We start from the raw sequence: 17,618 nt of genomic DNA on the forward strand, positions 1-17,618 counted from the left end.
TTTTATTTGATTAAGTTAATCACATTTGTGATATACACCCATTACATATCTAACCAACGAGCTGTTTCCAACTTCCTTTCTCTCCTTTGGAATTACACTATTTTTTATAGCTACAAGTTAATTAAAACAATTCAAACCTTCATCTTGCTGAGGTTATCCTTTCCTTCTCATATAATCCGCAAAATGCATGTGACAGTACTGTACTTATCATGCATTCACACAAATCTAGTCGGGCATTTACACATGTTTAGTAAGTACTTTATAAATCATAAATCCCATTCATGAGTAAATTGTTTGAGTAACGCTGCCTGCTTTAAAAAAAATTCAGATTCCTTAATTAGTTTCTGTATTAGAGTAAGTCCTCACCCATTGTGCTTGCATCGTTTAGTAGTCTATTTCTGTTTTATAGGTGTATCCAAGACTGGAGGCAATCATTGAAGAACAAATCTTTGAGCATTTCTGCTGAGGGCAGGAGAGTATAATGGAAAATCAACGGTGTAGGATGATATGACAACTGTGCTGAACCACACGTTTTGCTGGGCATCCAGATGTCATGCATCCTCTGACAGTATGAGCAGCTCATCAATTTAATCACTAAGGCAGTATACTGGATACACTGAACTATCCTGGGAAGAAAAATGATTGCTAGAACTGTGAAATAAAATTGAGTCACCTTTTCTGTTTGCTGTTCCATTAGCGTGCAGATAAAAGTAGAGTATTGCAACCATGCAAAAACAGTAGCATAGTCAAAATATTACAGAAACTACTCAAATCAGTAATGAACACAAGACTCAAGGAATGGTATCTTTTATTGGTGAAGACAGTGACCCCACATTTAAGATTTGATACTTTCAGCCTTGGACACATCCTTTCTGAGAAGGCAATAAAAACTTCACACAGGGAAATCAGAGTGTGTAAAATTTGTTCCTTGCAAACAAAGGTGCCACCTTCTGCAACATAGTTATTTATAAATGCACTTGCAACTGGGACAAAATAAGGGTAAAACACTACATTTAAAAAATTGGAGAAATTCAACAAAATTTTAGAATATGTTCAAAGTAAATACTTCCCATGTTAGAAAATATAGGGGGGGGGGGGGTTGGTGATCAAAAAGTTTTTGTATGAGAGCACTGCTGCAGTGTATATTCAACCCAGTGCGACTCCGCGGATATATAGGCATCGAGTTGTACGCAATGGTCTAGTGCAGTCTTTGAACAGAAACTTTTTGATCGCCTCTTATAACTGAAATATGTCCAACACTCAGAAAATTCAGCATTAAACACCCAGACACTATGCTAACAATGATAACTGAATATGAAAATACAAGTTGTTGCCAATTGTAGTCCCAATGTACCAGTGAAGAGAAATATATTGTTGTACTGTTGTCATGAAATCACTTTTTTAATAGTGTACGGTGTACTAGCATATTATAGCATGTGCTAAACACATTCTTGTCCAAAATTATGAAAAACAAATAGAAATTTCCTCTATTTCTCAAAGACATGCCAACATTCTGGTAAACAGCTCCCTTTAACCAGACACTGCCAACTACTGCGATCATGCAGAAATGAAGACAAGTCCATGGTGTGCAGTATGTGCTGCAATTACGCACAGTAAGTTGAGATATTCCCTGAGCTGGAAAAGAAATTTTGGATGTAGTATGTGTGCTACAAAAGGATCGAGGAGGACAGGGTGTATACACAGACAAGGAAAAAAAAATTCCAGGATTTCTCCCAGATTTCCCAGTTAAAAATACACTTTCTCCCGGGTGAAAACATACTTTCTCCCTGTTAACTGACAGTATATTTTCTCTCAGATCTTGGAACTGCGTAACTTATCAGTCCTTTGAATGATTATGGTTTTATACGCAGGCGTAGAATTTCCCGGTGCTTTAGAAAATGAAACACAGAGAAAAAAAAACACGTTTTGGAAAAATCTTCGATGTTCAGCAACATGTACGTTGCATATTTTCGTATTACAAAAAGAGTTGATTTTTAAATGAGAGTCAAACGCTCTGCGATTTAAGAAATTCATCATACATTCTCGCACATAGTTCAACTTGCATAAAAGGAAATTTACTTTGATGGTAATGCTTGTAATATTACAGATCATTTAAGAGAAATAGAGACTAACTCAGCTAAGAAGATAAATAATTACCTATTAGGTCAAAGCAAAAAGTTCGAAGAAGATCTCTCTGAGTGGATATAGCTTAAGACCGTAGAGATTGATGATAAGGTGCGATCCACACTTGTGACCGCACATAAAGTAGTGGAAGAACACTTTTCAAACGAACATTCGGAATATTTTCCCATGACCTGTTAGAAATAGGTTCATTTCTGCAGTTGCTAGAGAGCGCCAGATGAGAGTCATCACCGCGCTTGCATAGCTACGATGTCTTAGGGAGCCGGTACGTTACTACGTGTAAAACATTAAAAGATCTTACATTATGTCATAAAAGAAACAAGACATCAGAAGATACTCCAAGAGCATCAGAATTTCATGACCCATACTAAGATGTGCACATTCGTATGTCCAGATTCTGAGCGAAGTAGGCCACGACCTGATATTAAGCTTTTCAATGTGGTTTTCGGGATGTAAATTTTCTTGGAGTACCAGTACTGTGTTATCTCATGCTTGGTTCTTTATTATGGCATAATACCATAAGTGCTAGAAGTTGAAAACGTGCACTTGAAATGCAGCGAACAGTGTGTGGAATTAAAACACTTTTTTCAAATATATTGTCTGCCTCAGTGGAAAAGATTAATAAAAGAAAATTTCTTTAGCAAACCGACAAAAATAACTTCTTCGTTCTGCAACTAATAACACATTTTAGCCTTCTGTAATTATGTGAATGTATTTTAATTCACTTGACAGCACCCGGCCACAGAAATCTGTTTTGTTTTCATTTGACGTGAGAGTAGTAAACGAAGAGGAAACAGCAATATCATTAAGTGTAAACACGGGTCACTTGGTGACTACCCACTTCCTCACTATAACTCAGACTGCGCTGCGCATCAGCCGCGGATCTACGATATTTCTGAATCGGGGCAATACCCCGCCACTCCCTCGAGCATCTGAGATAGGACTTCAAAAATTTTAAAAATCGAATTTTCAAAAATATGTTCATTTTGTAGTGCACATCTTTCTGAAGAGTCTGTTGCATGAAACATGTGTGTTCACGGAAATGTAAGACTCTATTTGGTCGTAAGTGTGCCAAAGGGCAGTGCCTCGCCTCCTCACACAGCATTCTTCTATCGCACGTCACTGTACTTCACTCTGTGGAATAGAAACATGTATATTTTTTAATGGATGCCATCAAACCATATTCAGGACAGTGGAAATTAAAATGTCCTGTGGTGCCTCTCCTGCTTACAGTCAGCTGGTTTGTCAGCCTGCCCCCCCCCCCCCCCCCCCCTAAAAAAAAAGAACTCTTCAGAAAATTTGCATTCTTTATTCCCTGTCAGCTAACAACTTGCTGCTTTGTGTGACACAAAATTAATTAAAGCATACATAAACCCAGTAAAGACATGAGACAAGCAAGACAATACACATTTCTTCAATCCTTAGCTCCTAGAATTTTTCTCTCTCTAATCTTGCTACAGATTTATATAGTATGCTTTCCTTTCTGCGAATAAATCTATTACATCAAAGTTCATCAAACATTTTGCTATATGAAAAATCAAAATGTCGTTGTCTAATATTGAGAAAGCTGCAAATACAAATAGGATCCAAGACTGGTGTGGTTTCCAGATATGATTACGTCTATTTTGTCACTGTCTGCTAGATAAAGCAAAACAGGCCTTTCTAATACAACAATTGTAACACACATCAAATAAACAAGACTGTTTTGGCACAAACGGTCTTTCTTGTAATGACAGAATATAATTCACAAAGTACCAATATCAAATGCCTATTAGGCCTACTACAAGCAAAAAGCTTTGCGTTAGGAAATACTTTCACACTTCATTCATATGCTCCAGTTTCTCAAGCATGAGATCAAGAAGTAGTAGTATGAAATTTTTATACAAACTTGGAATCATCATATTGTTCCATAATTTGTGTTATGTCCCCATTTCTTCTCCTTCCTCGTTCTAACAAACAGTTTTGTTATCACTAATTCTGTAACTCAAAAATAGTTCAAATGGCTCTGAGCACTATGGGACTTAACTACTGAGGTCATCAGTCCCCTAAAACTTACAACTACTTAAACCTAACTAACCTAAGGGCGCCACACACATCCATGCCCGAGACAGGATTCGAACCTGCGACCATAGCAGTTGCACGGTTCCAGACTGTAGCGCCTAGAACTGCTCGGCCACTCCGGCTGGCCAATTCAGTAACTATTTCACAGATTAACTTTAATAACTGTGCCAGAATCACCGGTTTAGCTATCCTGTGATTATTCTCCAGTTAGGCGTTGTTACAAGTTCGTACAACGCATTTTCCGTGCTTCTTCCAGAATAGAACTTAAAGTGGCTGCTAGCTGGGGACTGTACAACTGGCCCTTACTAGTATAGCTATCTGGTCAAAAATTTTCTCTCAAAATTTCATTTTCTTGGATACACCGAGAAAGTAATACATAATCTTTCTTACCTGTTATTCGTTTATTTCCACTCCTGTAGTCTGAATCTATGGATTTCGCTAGTAATCATAACAACGCTCATCATTCACAAACCTAATCAACCACACAATCAGACAGCGGTTGGCATTCATCCATAACTCTGCTCAGTTCATATAGCTCCTTTTGTCTGTAGGGAAGTTTGTTTCTACATGCGACGAGGATTCCCCTGACAGAGACATCATGTACACTGTGCACGCATTCACAAATCAGCTTACGATTCATTCAGAAATCAACTTACAATGTGTTCAAAACCCGACAGGGATGCGTTTCAAAGTCATATGAATAATCGATAGACTAATGTGCGCTGGATGCTACGTGCTTTCTGAAACCAGGTTTTTTCCCCTCAAGAATATGAATTTGTCCCCCCCCCCTCTCCCCCCCTAGATTGGGGCCTGCTGCAAATGCATGCATCTGGCAGCTTGGGCGCTCCCGTAAAATTTTTCCTGGTAGCATTTCACTGTTTCCTGGTAGCATTTCACTGCTTGCTGCAACTGCTTACACAGCCAACAGCCACATTTCTGTAGCCAGAAGCAGGAGAAGGTACTACTCAACTACACATACGCATGATCCCGCACGTAACTGCTAAAATAAATCTAACATAAACAGTTGTGTTGTCACGCTCATCAGACAATTTGTTGTTACGAAGCATTGCATAATCTTCCTAAAGACTTTGACACATTTTGCTGTTGGCAGACGCTTGTATGAGCACTGTGTTTTGTTGCTGTATATGGCACAGTTCCTTTTCAAATTAAGTTTTATTTTTGTTTTTTCTCTCATTCATGTTTTATTGCTGCAGTACTATTCTGCAGTAGTGGGATACCGTAATATCCTTTGTTAGAGTATCGGTTCTTACCAGTCAAAATTATAAAAATTTAACTGAAAACAAAAACAATGAAAAATTCCCAGTTTTCTCCCACTTGAAAAGATTCCCGGGTTTTTCCCAGATGTCCCGGGTCGTATACACCCTGGAGGATGTGCAAATGATTAGCATTTTAGTGCAACTGTGCAAACCAGATGGCAATCATGCAATCCACATTCTGAATACAAAGAACGACTAGACAGCATGTTTCCGATTCAGAAAATGGATTTATAAGTTGTTTATAATGTCACTTAAAATCCGTCTTGATTGCAAATTTTTTTTATTATTCATATGACTGGTTTCGGTTCATTCAGAACCATCTTCAGATCTGTAAAAATAATGATACTAATTTACTATTTCACTGAAGCAAATCTTTTTCATCCTATCTAATCAACATCAAATGTACCAGAACGTACCGCGCTTGAATTCTCTAATTTTACATTTGTGATCTCCTCAGGAGGTATAAGTAGGGGGAAGCAATATATTCGATACCTCATCCAGAAACGCACCCTCTCGAAACCTGGCGAGCAAGCTACACCGTGATGCAGAGCGTCTCTCTTGCAGAGTCTGCCACTTGAGTTTGCTAAACATCTCCGTAACGCTATCACGGTTACCAACTAACCCTGTGACGAAACGCGCCGCTCTTCTTTGGATCTTCTCTATCTCCTCCGTTAACCCGATCTGGTACAGATCCCACACTGATCAGCAATACTCAAGTATAGGTCGAACGAGTGTTTTCAAGCCACCTCCCTTGTTGATGGACTACATTTTCTAAGGACTCTCCCAATGAATCTCAACCTGGTACCCGCCTTACCAACAATTAATTTTATATGATCATTACACTTCAAATCGTTCCGCACGCATACTCCCAGATATTTTACAGAAGTAACTGCTACCAGTGTTTGTTCCGCTATCATATAATCATACAATAAAGGACCCTTGTTTCTATGTATTCGCAAAACATTACATTTGTCTATGTTAAGGGTCAGTTGCCACTCCCTGCACCAAGTGCCTATCCACTGCAGATCTTCCTGCATTCCACTACAATTTTCTAATGCTGCAACTTCTCCGTATACTACAGCATCATCCGCGAAAAGCCGCATGGAACTTCCGACACTATCTACTAGGTCATTTATATATATTGTGAAAAGCAATGGTCTCTTAACACTCCCCTGTGGCACACCAGAGGTTACTTTAACGTCTGTAGACGTCTCTCCATTGATAACAACATGCTGTGTTCTGTTTGCTAAAAACTCTTCAATCCAGCCACACAGATGGTCTGATATTCCGTAGGCTCTTACTTTGTTTATCGGGCGACAGTGCGGAACTGTATCGAACGCCTTCCGGAAGTCAAGGAAAATAGCATCTACCTGGGAGCCTGTATCTAATATTTTCTGGGTCTCATGAACAAATAAAGTGAGTTGGGTCTCACACGATCGCTGTTTCCGGAATCCATGTTGATTCCTACAGAGTAGATTCTGGGTTTCCAAAAACAACATGATACTCGAGCAAAAAACATGTTCTAAAATTCTACAACAGATCGACGTCAGAGATATAGGTCTATAGTTTTGCGCATCTGCTCGACGACCCTTCTTGAAGACTGGGACTACCTGTGCTCTTTTCCAATCATTTGGAACCTTCTGCTCCTCTAGAGACTTGCGGTACACGGCTGTTAGAAGGGGGCAAGTTCTTTCGCGTACTCTGTGTAGAATCGAACTGGTATCCCGTCAGGTCCAGTGGACTTTCCTTTGTTGAGTGATTCCAGTTGCTTTTCTATTCCTTGGACACTTTTATTTCGATGTCAGCCATTTTTTCATTTGTGCGAGGATTTAGAGAAGGAACTGCAGTGCGGTCTTCCTCTGTGAAACAGCTTTGGAAAAAGGTGTTTAGTATTACAGCTTTACGCATGTCATCCTCTGTTTCAATGCCATCATCATCCCGGAGTGTCTGGATATGCTGTTTCGAGCCACTTACTGATTTAACGTAAGACCAGAACTTCCTAGGATGTCCTGTCAAGTCGGTACATAGAATTTTACTTTCGAATTCACTGAACGCTTCACGCATGGCCCTCCTTACGCTAACTTTGACATCGTTTAGCTTCTGTTTGTCTGAGAGGTTTTGGCTGCGTTTAAACTTGGGAGTGAAGCTCTCTTTGCTTTCGCAGTAGGTTCCTAACTTTGTTGTTGAAACAAGGTGGGTTTTTCCCGTCCCTCACAGTTTTACTCGGCATGTACCTGTCTAAAACGCATTTTACGATTGCCTTGAACTTTTTCCATAAACACTCAACATTGTCAGTGTCGGAACAGAAATTTTCGTTTTGATCTGTTAGGTAGTCTGAAATCTGCCTTCTATTACTCTTGCTAAACAGATAGACCTTCCTCCCTTTTTTTTACATTCCTATTAACTTCCATATTCAGAGATGCTGCAATGGCCTTATGATCATTGATTCCCTGTTCTGCACTTACAGAGCCGAAAAGTTCGGGTGTTTGTTATCAGTAGGTCCAAGATGTTATCTCCACGAGTCGGTTCTCTGTTTAATTGCTCGATGTAATTTACGGATAGTGCACTCAGTATAATGTCACTCGATGCTCTGTCCCTACCACCCGTCCTAAACATCTGAGTGTCCCAGTCTATATCTGGTAAATTGAAATATCCACCTAAGACTATAACATGCTGAGAAAATTTATGTGAAATGTATTCCAAATTTTCTCTCAGTTGTTCTGCCACTAATGCTGCTGAGTCGGGAGGTCGGTAAAAGGAGCCAATTATTAACCTAGCTCGGTTGTTGAGTGTAACCTCCACTCATAATAATTCACAGGAACTATCCACTTCTACTTCACTACAGGATAAACTACTACTAACAGCGACAAACACGCCACCACCGGTTGCATGCAATCTATCCTTTCTAAACACCATCTGTGCCTTTGTAAAAATTTCGGTAGAATTTATCTCTGGCTTCAGCCAGCTTTCTGTACCTATAACAATTTCAACTTCGGTGCTTTCTATCAGCGCTTGAAGTTACGGTACTTTACCAATGCAGCTTCGACAGTTTACAATTACAATACCGATTGCTTCTTGGTCCCCGCATGTCCTGACTTTGCCCCGCACCCTTTGAGGCTGTTGCCGTTTCTGTACTTGTCCGAGGACATCTAACCTAAAAAACCGCCCAGTCCACGCCTCACAACCCCTGCTACCCGTGTAGCCGCTTGCTGCATGTAGTGGACTCCTGACCTATCCAGCGGAACCCGAAACCCCACCACCCTATGGTGCAAGTCAAGGAATCTGCAGCCCACACGGTCGCAGAACCATATCAGCCTCTGATTCAGACCCTCCACTCGGCTCTGTACCGAAGGTACGCAGTCAGTCCTGTCGACGATGCTGCAGATGGTGAGCTCTGCTTTCATCCTGCTAGCGAGACTGGCAGTCTTCACCAAATCAGATAGCCGCCGGAAGTCAGAGAGGATTTCCTCCGACCCCATAGCGACACACATCATTGGTGCCGACATGAGCGACCACCTGCAGATGGGTGCACCCTATACCCTTCATGGGATCCGGAAGGACCCTTTCCACATCTGGAATGACTCCCCCCGGTATGCACACGGAGTGCACATTGGTTTTCTTCCCCTCTCTTGCTGCCATATCCCTAAGGGGCCCCATTACGCGCCTGACGTTGGGGCCCCAACTACCAGTAAACCCACCCTCTGCGACCGCCCGGATCTTGCAGACTGAGGGGCAACCTCTGGAACAGGACAAGCTGCCATGTTCGGCCGAAGATCAGTATCAGCCTGAGACCAGCCTAAGACAGAGCCTGAAACCGGGTCGTCAGACAAACTGGAGAGGCCTTCCGTTCAGCCCTCCGGAATGTCTTTCGCCCCCTGCCACACCTCGAGACGACCTCCCACTCTACCACAGGTGAGGGATCAGCCTCAATGTGGGCAGTATCCCGGGCAGCCACAGTCATGGTCCGTTCGGGGGATGCGTGGGATGAGCTGGCCGTCCCTGACAAACCCCCATCCGGATGCCCACAGTGATGCCCATTGGCAACAGCCTCAAGCTGTGTGACCGAAGCCAACATTGCCTGAAGCTGGGAGCGAAGGGATGCCAACTCAGCCTGCATCCGAACACAGCAGTTGCAGTCCCTATCCATGCTAAAAACTGTTGTGCAAAGAACGTCTGAACTAATCTACAGAGAGCACAAACAAATAGACACAAAATTTAAACGGTTATTAAAATACAAGATTGCCTAGTAAATGCAGTAATGCTGCTACTTGCGCACTGCTGACACACTGCTCGGCGGCGGAAGGAGACTACGTGATTTTACACTATTCAGGTACTAAAACGCGATGCTACAACTCTCAAATATTATAATACGCCCGAAATTTATGAATTAAACAATGCAAGTACCAAAAACACGCAAAGAAATTAAGAATTAAACTATGTAACAAATAAGTGAGCTAAGAGTATACGACTTTCCAACGGCGGCAGGGAGCCACTTATGACTGGCCTCCTGATAACAGTGTACCACTGCTGTGTTCACGGACGCCACATACGTGTGAAACAACTTTGGACATGTGTGTGTTCCACCTGCACTACATACATTAGCTTGTTCACACTCAGTTGTGCGCGCAAAGTGCTCTCACAGTGTCACGGTTGCCCCCCTGGTGCAGTGTGTATACCCAATTTGCCAGCCACATCACACAGCTCTGCTACCCGCTCTACGTGCCCTCACAGTTGCTCAGCGTTGCCCTCGTGGCTCACGGTGCCCGTAGGCAACCATGTGGTTGGTTGGTTGGTTGGTTTAAAGGATGGAGGGAAGGGACCAAACTGCGAGGTCATCAACCCTTTGCTCCTGGTAAAATAATTACACAAGGGAAAGAAGAAAAAGGAGACTTACAGCACAATAACAGGAGAATGGAAGAACTAGAAGAACAACAGGAGGACAACCAACACTACTGTGGACAAAACAGGAAAAGAAAACCACAGAGAGATGCAAGAAGCAGGTAGAAGGGATAAAAACAAGAGAGCAGATAACTGTCGCTGGCTGACCACAAGAATGAAAAGGAAAAGCCAGCCACTCCGCGACACATTAAAACATCCAGCCTAAAAGCATTACAGTTCAGAACACAAAGGGACAAGGGAGACGCGCGAAAACTTATATACAATGACAAAATCCACCGTCACGTATAAAACATAAAACTAAATTAGCCAATGAGGCATTTTCAGCTAAAATTATTGGCAACAAGTCCAGTAACTGAAGAGTCCGTTACAGGGTAGCCAAAGAATGACAGCTCACCAAGATATGGGCCACTGTCAGCTCGGTGCCGCACCGACACTGAGGAGGGTCATCACGGCGCAGGAGGTAGCCATGTGTCACCCAAGCATGGTCAATGCGCAGCTGACAGAGAACCACAAAGTCCCTGCAAGACACTCATGTGGAGGTCTTCCACATATTCGTAGTCTCCTTAATGGCACGCAGTTTGTTGTGCATACTGAGGTAATGCCATTCCGTCTTCCAAAGCCGCAAAACCTTGTGGCGAAGTACTGAACACAGGTCAGTTGCAGAGAAGCCGATCTCATAAGGGGTTTCCACGCGGCCTGTTTGGCAAGCCTGTTGGCAAGTTCGTTGCCTGGGATTCCGACGTGACATGGGGTCCAGACAAACACCACTGAACAACTGGACCGTTCCAGGGCATAGATGGACTCCTGGATGGTCGCTACCAAAGGATGACGAGGATAGCACTGATTGATAGCTTGTAGGCTGCTCAAGGAGTCAGTACACAGAAGAAACGACTCCCCAGTGCATAAATGGATGTGCTCAAGAGCACAAGATATAGCCACCATCTCGGCAGTGAAAACACTGCAGCTTCAGGCAAGGAATGCTGTTCAATATGTCCTCCATGGACATACGCGAAGCCGACATAAGCAACATTCCAGCAACAAATAACAATTGTAGCCAACCATGGTTATGACAGGTATCCTGACACTGGGTTGGAAGCCATGAAACATAACCTAACAACTACAGATTGAACTAACAACTGTTGAGCCTTGACTGGAGAAATGGCATCTTACAGTAAATGTTGACAAGTGGGTGGTTCTTCTGTTCACAGAATCAACTGCATAAACAAGAATACTGAAGATAAAACATGTTACATACACAACCAATACAATTCTCTGATAAAGTCAAGCTGCCACAGTGCCTGGCTGGACCACAAACTGACATAGGGGAACCGCACATGTCAGTAACCAAGCATACACAAGAATTAAGTAACTCTACCAGATTCTTAACACGTAAAGTGCACTAAATAGGAGGGTGTCTGTCCAAGAATGTGATTTTCATTGGACTACAATCAACACAGACAGCTCCAACACATCTAAGCAGCCTGCAGGTCATAGAGAACAAGGTTGTGCATAAGTAATTTTCCACAAGACACTCACACTACGAACATGCTCAATGAATTCCACCTGAACACCCTAGCTGAGGTATTCAAGAAACAAACCTTCAAATAACCTCTTCACTCTCAATCAGGCAGCTATGGTCTTTTAATCATAGGTGGAAACATAACTGGCAAGCCTAAAACTAATTATGCATACACCACAATTTCAGCGAGCCCCTGTACATTGGCAAATCTGACTGGCTATGCCACCTATGCTTGTGCGGCCTAGCACTTGGTTGCACCAGGAAAGTTGATAACACATAAATCGCAGATAAAACCTACTCACCACTGACACTGAGGCACTGAATTGCTAATCAAATTGATCTCTCTGATGATGACTTTGTAATGTTACAGGACCAGAACCACTGGAATTGTCCAAGGAGACAATTGTTGTAGCAACGCATTGGTAACTATGAAGTTACTAAAATATCCTAGCACCCATGCAAAAACTGTTGCTGTTCGCAAGCTCTAAAAACTGTTCAGACTGTTAAAGAGTTTTTCCCTTTACAGCACGCCATGACACTTTCCCCCTCTGCCTTAAAATGCTACTCTTCAATAGCTGTCCATCTCTTACTTCCTAGAGAGGCTCGTATTAATGAGTGTACACAACCAGATGTATGTATGAAATCACTGTCCCACATCCTATGAGTCCTTGACAGCAACTAACTGTTTTGCAGAAGTAATATTTGAACTTTGGTCACAATAGCTAGCCACACACACAGCATTTAGTGAGAAACTCTAGAACCAGTATATGAAGATGCGCTATCGAATGACGTAAAAGTGGTCCTTGGTGATGCCACTGTCACAACAGGAAGAGAGGTTCTTCTGAGAGCGTACACTGGCCCCCATAGTCTACATGATTCCTCAAACAACAACTTAGTGAGACTAGTCAGTTCCACAATTCCAAAAAATCTAAGGGTTATGACTATCTACCTTTCTCAGAAAAACATGTTAAGATATCTGTAAATCACTTGGCCAAAACACTCAGAATCAAACAGGCCATATACTGGCTCTGAGCACTATGGGACTTAACATCTTTGGTAATCAGTCGACCATATACTAGTGGATTGTAGACACAGAAGTATTATTGAGAATTTAAAATTTCAAAGAGGTGCAATAAATAGGATCAGACCACCATCTCCTATTGACAACAAGGATAGGATGCAATAACTGCAGGAGAAGAGAAGCAGACTGAAAAATAAATACAGATCTACTGAAAGAGGACCACATAAATGGCAAATATGCGGTTACAATTCGAAGCAGGTTTGTTGCCCTGGAAGAAGAGAGAGAAGATGTAGACAAGTTATGGTCCAAGCTCAAGATAAGAGTTAAACACACTGCAAATGTGCTGCTGAAACCTTTGGAGATAAGAGAGAAGAGCTGAGGATGATTTAATGATATATGAAAAGAGGCAATCAACAAGAGAAAAGTGGCTCGAGTATTGTGGTTGACAAGTGAACAAGATAAAAGAAAAAGGTTGGGTTAGGTGGAAGCAGCTGAAGAACCTAAAAAGTCTTCTGAACAGAAAAGTGAGAGTATATAACAGCAAGGCAATACTGGCAGAAGATGAATGAACAGTAGACAATATAAGAGACCTCTACAGGACAGTCATGTTTTTCAAGAAAGCATGTAACACAAGGATTGACATGATCAAAGATGACATATGATAACTGATGAAACAAAACCTTAAGAGTAATGGAAAATTATTTTGAAAATCTCCTGAATGGTACAAAGAAAACAGTGTGAAATACCCAAAGAGGAGAATGAACTGCCAAACATGGAAGAGGTACAAATTCTCAAAGAACAGGCCCAAGAAGTAGTTGCTATACCTGCAGAGATGCTGAAAGAAGGATGATATACCCTACAAGAGAGGAAGGACCTCCTAATCTGTTTAATTTGGAGGAGGGAAAGGATACTGGCAAAATGGAATAAGCCTGTCATCTGCCCAAAACTTAAAGGAGATCTAATGAGATGTGACAACTATAGAGGAATTAACTTACCATGTATAACTTATAAGATCATGAGCATGTTGTTGCTGAAGTGGCTAACACCATAAGCTGAGGAGACACTTGAATTTCAACAAGCAGAGTTCAGAAAGGGAAAATCAACCACAGATCACATACATATAATAAGGCAAGTGTTAACGAAGACTTGTAAATTTCGCAGAGATGGTTACTGTCTTTCTCTGGACTTCCAAAAAGCACTTAGTGTGAACAAGCAAGCAATATGACAGAACTGCAATAAAACTTAAATAAATAAATAAAACACTAACGAGCATGTCTACAAGAGATAAGATGCATGGTGAAAGTGAGTGGAAAGATGTCAGAGAAGTTCAAGTTGGGGAATGGAGTGCAACAGGGAGACTGCCTCTTCCTTCTTCTGTTTAATGTGGTTCTAGATACAATTCTGATAAATGAAAAGCCTAGAGACAGGAATTCAGCTGTGTAGAAGGATCAACACCCTGGACTGCACAGATGAAGCAGTTTTAATAGCACAGCATCAGCAAGATGTGGTTCAGAGGACAAGAGTGTTACTGGAAGATGTAATGAAAGCAGGCTTGATGAAGAATATGGATACGACCGAATACCTCATAGTGAGCAGAGAGAATACTGACAAACCTTTTTAATTGGGGTGGTAAACTCCTTGACCAGCAAACAACGGCAAGAATTTCAGCAAGAAACAGGTCAAAGTTACCACTCTGATAGCTGCTCAAGTCATGGCTTCTATAGATTTCTTCAATCTAGAGGACCGTAATACAACCCGTGATTCTATACAGAGCAGTGACCTGGACTCTGGAGGAGGGAGGGAGGGAGGGAGGGAGGGAGGGAGAGAGAGAGAGGGGGGGGGGGAGGTAGAAAAATGCTGACATTTGAGAATGCTGTTCTGAAAGAGATTTTTGAACCAGTGCAGCATGGAGACAAGAGAAAAAGGTAAAACCACAGGCTGCAGGAGCTGTACAAATCACTGGACATTGCAGCTGTGATTAAAGATAGGAGACTGAAGTGGTCACATCATGTGTCAAGAATGCAATATCACCAGGTAAGTGGTGGAGGAAGACGTCAGATGCAACAGACCGTAGGGAAGAAAACCAGCTGAGATGGACTTACAAGATCTAAGAGAGTATGAGTACACAGGTACTAGCTGGAGAAGAAAAGATGGGTTGAAGAACTTGGTAGAGCACTTGCCCGCAAAATGCAATGGTCCCGAGTTCGAGTCTCGGTGCGGCACACAGTTTAGTCTGCCAGGAAGTTTCATATCAGCACACACTCCGCTGCAGAGTGAAAATCTCATTCTGGAAAAACTAATTATGTTTACAATTCAATCTAAACTTAACCCTTACAACCACAATAGTTTTGCAGTAAGAAGACAAGACAAATAAAACTATTTAACTGTTTGATGTTAAAATTCACTATATTTTGTGGTAAAATTTGCAAGAACTTAAATCTTACATTTTGAAAATGCAAGAACAAGGGGTTTTTAATACCTGAGTAAGATTTAACCAAAACCGCTGTAGCTTATGTGCCTTTTGTAGGCCAATTTAAGGCTGTTTCATTGCTTGATAGACGACAAGTGACCTATAAAAATTTTTTGGTGCTGACTTCACTTAGTACATGAAGTCGTGTACTGGTTAGCACACTGGATTCACATTTGGGAGAACGACAGTTCAAGCACGCATCAGCTTGTCTTTATATAGGTTTTCCGTGAGTTCCCTACATCACTTCAGCCAAATGCCAGTGGTGGTTCCTTTGAAATGGCACAACCGATTTCCTTCCCCATCCTTCCCTAATCCAAGCTTCTGCTCCATCTCTAATGACCTCATTGTTGACGGTACGTTAAACACTAATCTCCTCGTCCTCCTCCTTGTCTTCAGCTACATCCCTGTTATATGGCTGTTATATGTTGCCAACAGCTAGTGTTTACACTCTGTACACATCACTAGCTAACGAAACAGGAAATTTACAGAGAAACAAAAACATACTGAAAACAGAATACATCTGCAAAAAACACTCAAAATAATTTTAAGGAATTACTCAAAGGGTAACCAACCTGTTCTTCCTTCAAACAGATCAACATGCATGACCTGCTGACCAGCTCTATTCTTGGCCTTGCGCAAAGCAGCCCTTGGCTCCACAGCTTTAGCAAGAGCAAAACCCGCCAGTCCATTGCCATTACCAGTCACAACCATCACACTCATTCTTCGATAACGTCCAAAATTGCCTTTCATGTTTATTACAGTTTTCATCTGAAATAAAAATAGGTTATAGAGCATTTCCTTGATGATGGTGATTCAAAATTTGCATTAGCTATTATTGAAACATGGTTCTGAATTGTCATTTCATAAAATGCAAAAAAATCATAAGTTGCCAAAAAATGGCTCCTGATAAATGTAAGCTTACTACGAGGAGCCAATATGGAGGATTGCTCACCAACACACTCTCAGGCAGTACGGCACGAGAGTGTCAGTAACCAGCAGATTAGATTTGAATTTGTTATAAATCATACAGAGACAGAGTGACTGCTGATGACTGGAGACTTAAAGGCTCTGCTGGTAGGTGGGTGCTCATGTAAACACATTGCCTTTCCAGAGGGAAGTTCTGCTGCAGTCTGGCATTGTTCCCAGGTCTTGTCAAACTCTTTGGATCCTACCATGGGTAGGGGCAGCCTTACAGTCAAGTGCAAGTTCCTGAGACATCAGCATTCCAGCCTGAATGAAAAGTGTCAGCAGTAATGGACTGGGGGGACTGTGGCAATAGGTGCAGGCCATGGGTGATGCCCTGTTACTATTATGCCCATAGCTTGTTACATCAAGTTCCACTAAATCAATAACATGCACCTTCGAAAGCCAACTACTTCTACCATTTCTATTTGGGGACAATAAAGTACAGAATATTATGATCTTAAGATTGTTAGAGGAGCTGGAGGACAAATTAAATAACCTCCAATGGAACATAAGGTTAACCAGAAATGTAGGAGTCTAAACAAAATTATAATCAGGTCATGGGTTTAAACAGCAGGGAGGAAATTCATTTGCAGTCTCTGTAGCAAACAAGAAAATAAAAAAAATTACTACACATACTGAAGAAATCTCAAACAGAATAGTAAAACCTGTCTTTAAAAAAATAAAAAATACATTCCATGAGAAACGAGAAATAGTATTGCAGAAGAAACTATGCGGCACTTAATGGGGATCCTACAATTGACATGTTCTGGTGTTCTGCCTTGTTAGTCCTGTCAGCAATGTTAGCCGCTCCGAGTGGAAGACGTGCTTTGTTGTGTTCCACAGTTTTTGATGTTTTTAGTGGGATAAATTGATGCTACAGTGTTCATATTTGGCATGGACCCATAGACGTTGTCACAAAGTCACACAATTTGTGCAACTGACGCATTTTATTACACAAGACAACCAATTTTTTATTCCCCTCTCTGTACAAGTAGAACCCTTTCTGTCAGATAAATTCACTTTGATATTCTGATATTTTCTTAGTGTTCTCCCACTACCATTTATTGACTGTAACAAAATTGGTGTAACTCATGACAAAATGTGTGTTCCCAAATAATTTTGAGTGCCATGTAAAATTCACACTACATCAACACTTGTGGAATTCAATTGTCTTTTTCAGTAGTGTCCTCACTTAGACAATTGTTGTTCTTAATTACACGGTGTACAAACATGATTACAGCTATACTTTTGTTCACAGTAAAT

At 41.5% G+C, this 17,618-nt stretch overlaps 1 protein-coding gene across 1 annotated transcript in view; it reads right to left on the reverse strand.

Moving 5' to 3' along the window:
- The window catches only part of LOC126257563 (28S ribosomal protein S5, mitochondrial), a 104,927-nt gene that overhangs the window by 50,732 nt on the left and 36,577 nt on the right, over positions 1-17,618 (reverse strand). The window contains exon 6 of the mRNA XM_049955573.1: positions 15,962-16,157. Within this exon, the coding sequence (XP_049811530.1) occupies positions 15,962-16,157 (196 nt within the window). The remainder of the gene's footprint in view (positions 1-15,961; positions 16,158-17,618) is intronic.

The sequence above is a fragment of the Schistocerca nitens genome, chromosome 1 (assembly GCF_023898315.1).
Source record: "Schistocerca nitens isolate TAMUIC-IGC-003100 chromosome 1, iqSchNite1.1, whole genome shotgun sequence".
In the NCBI taxonomy this organism is placed as follows: domain Eukaryota; kingdom Metazoa; phylum Arthropoda; class Insecta; order Orthoptera; family Acrididae; genus Schistocerca; species Schistocerca nitens.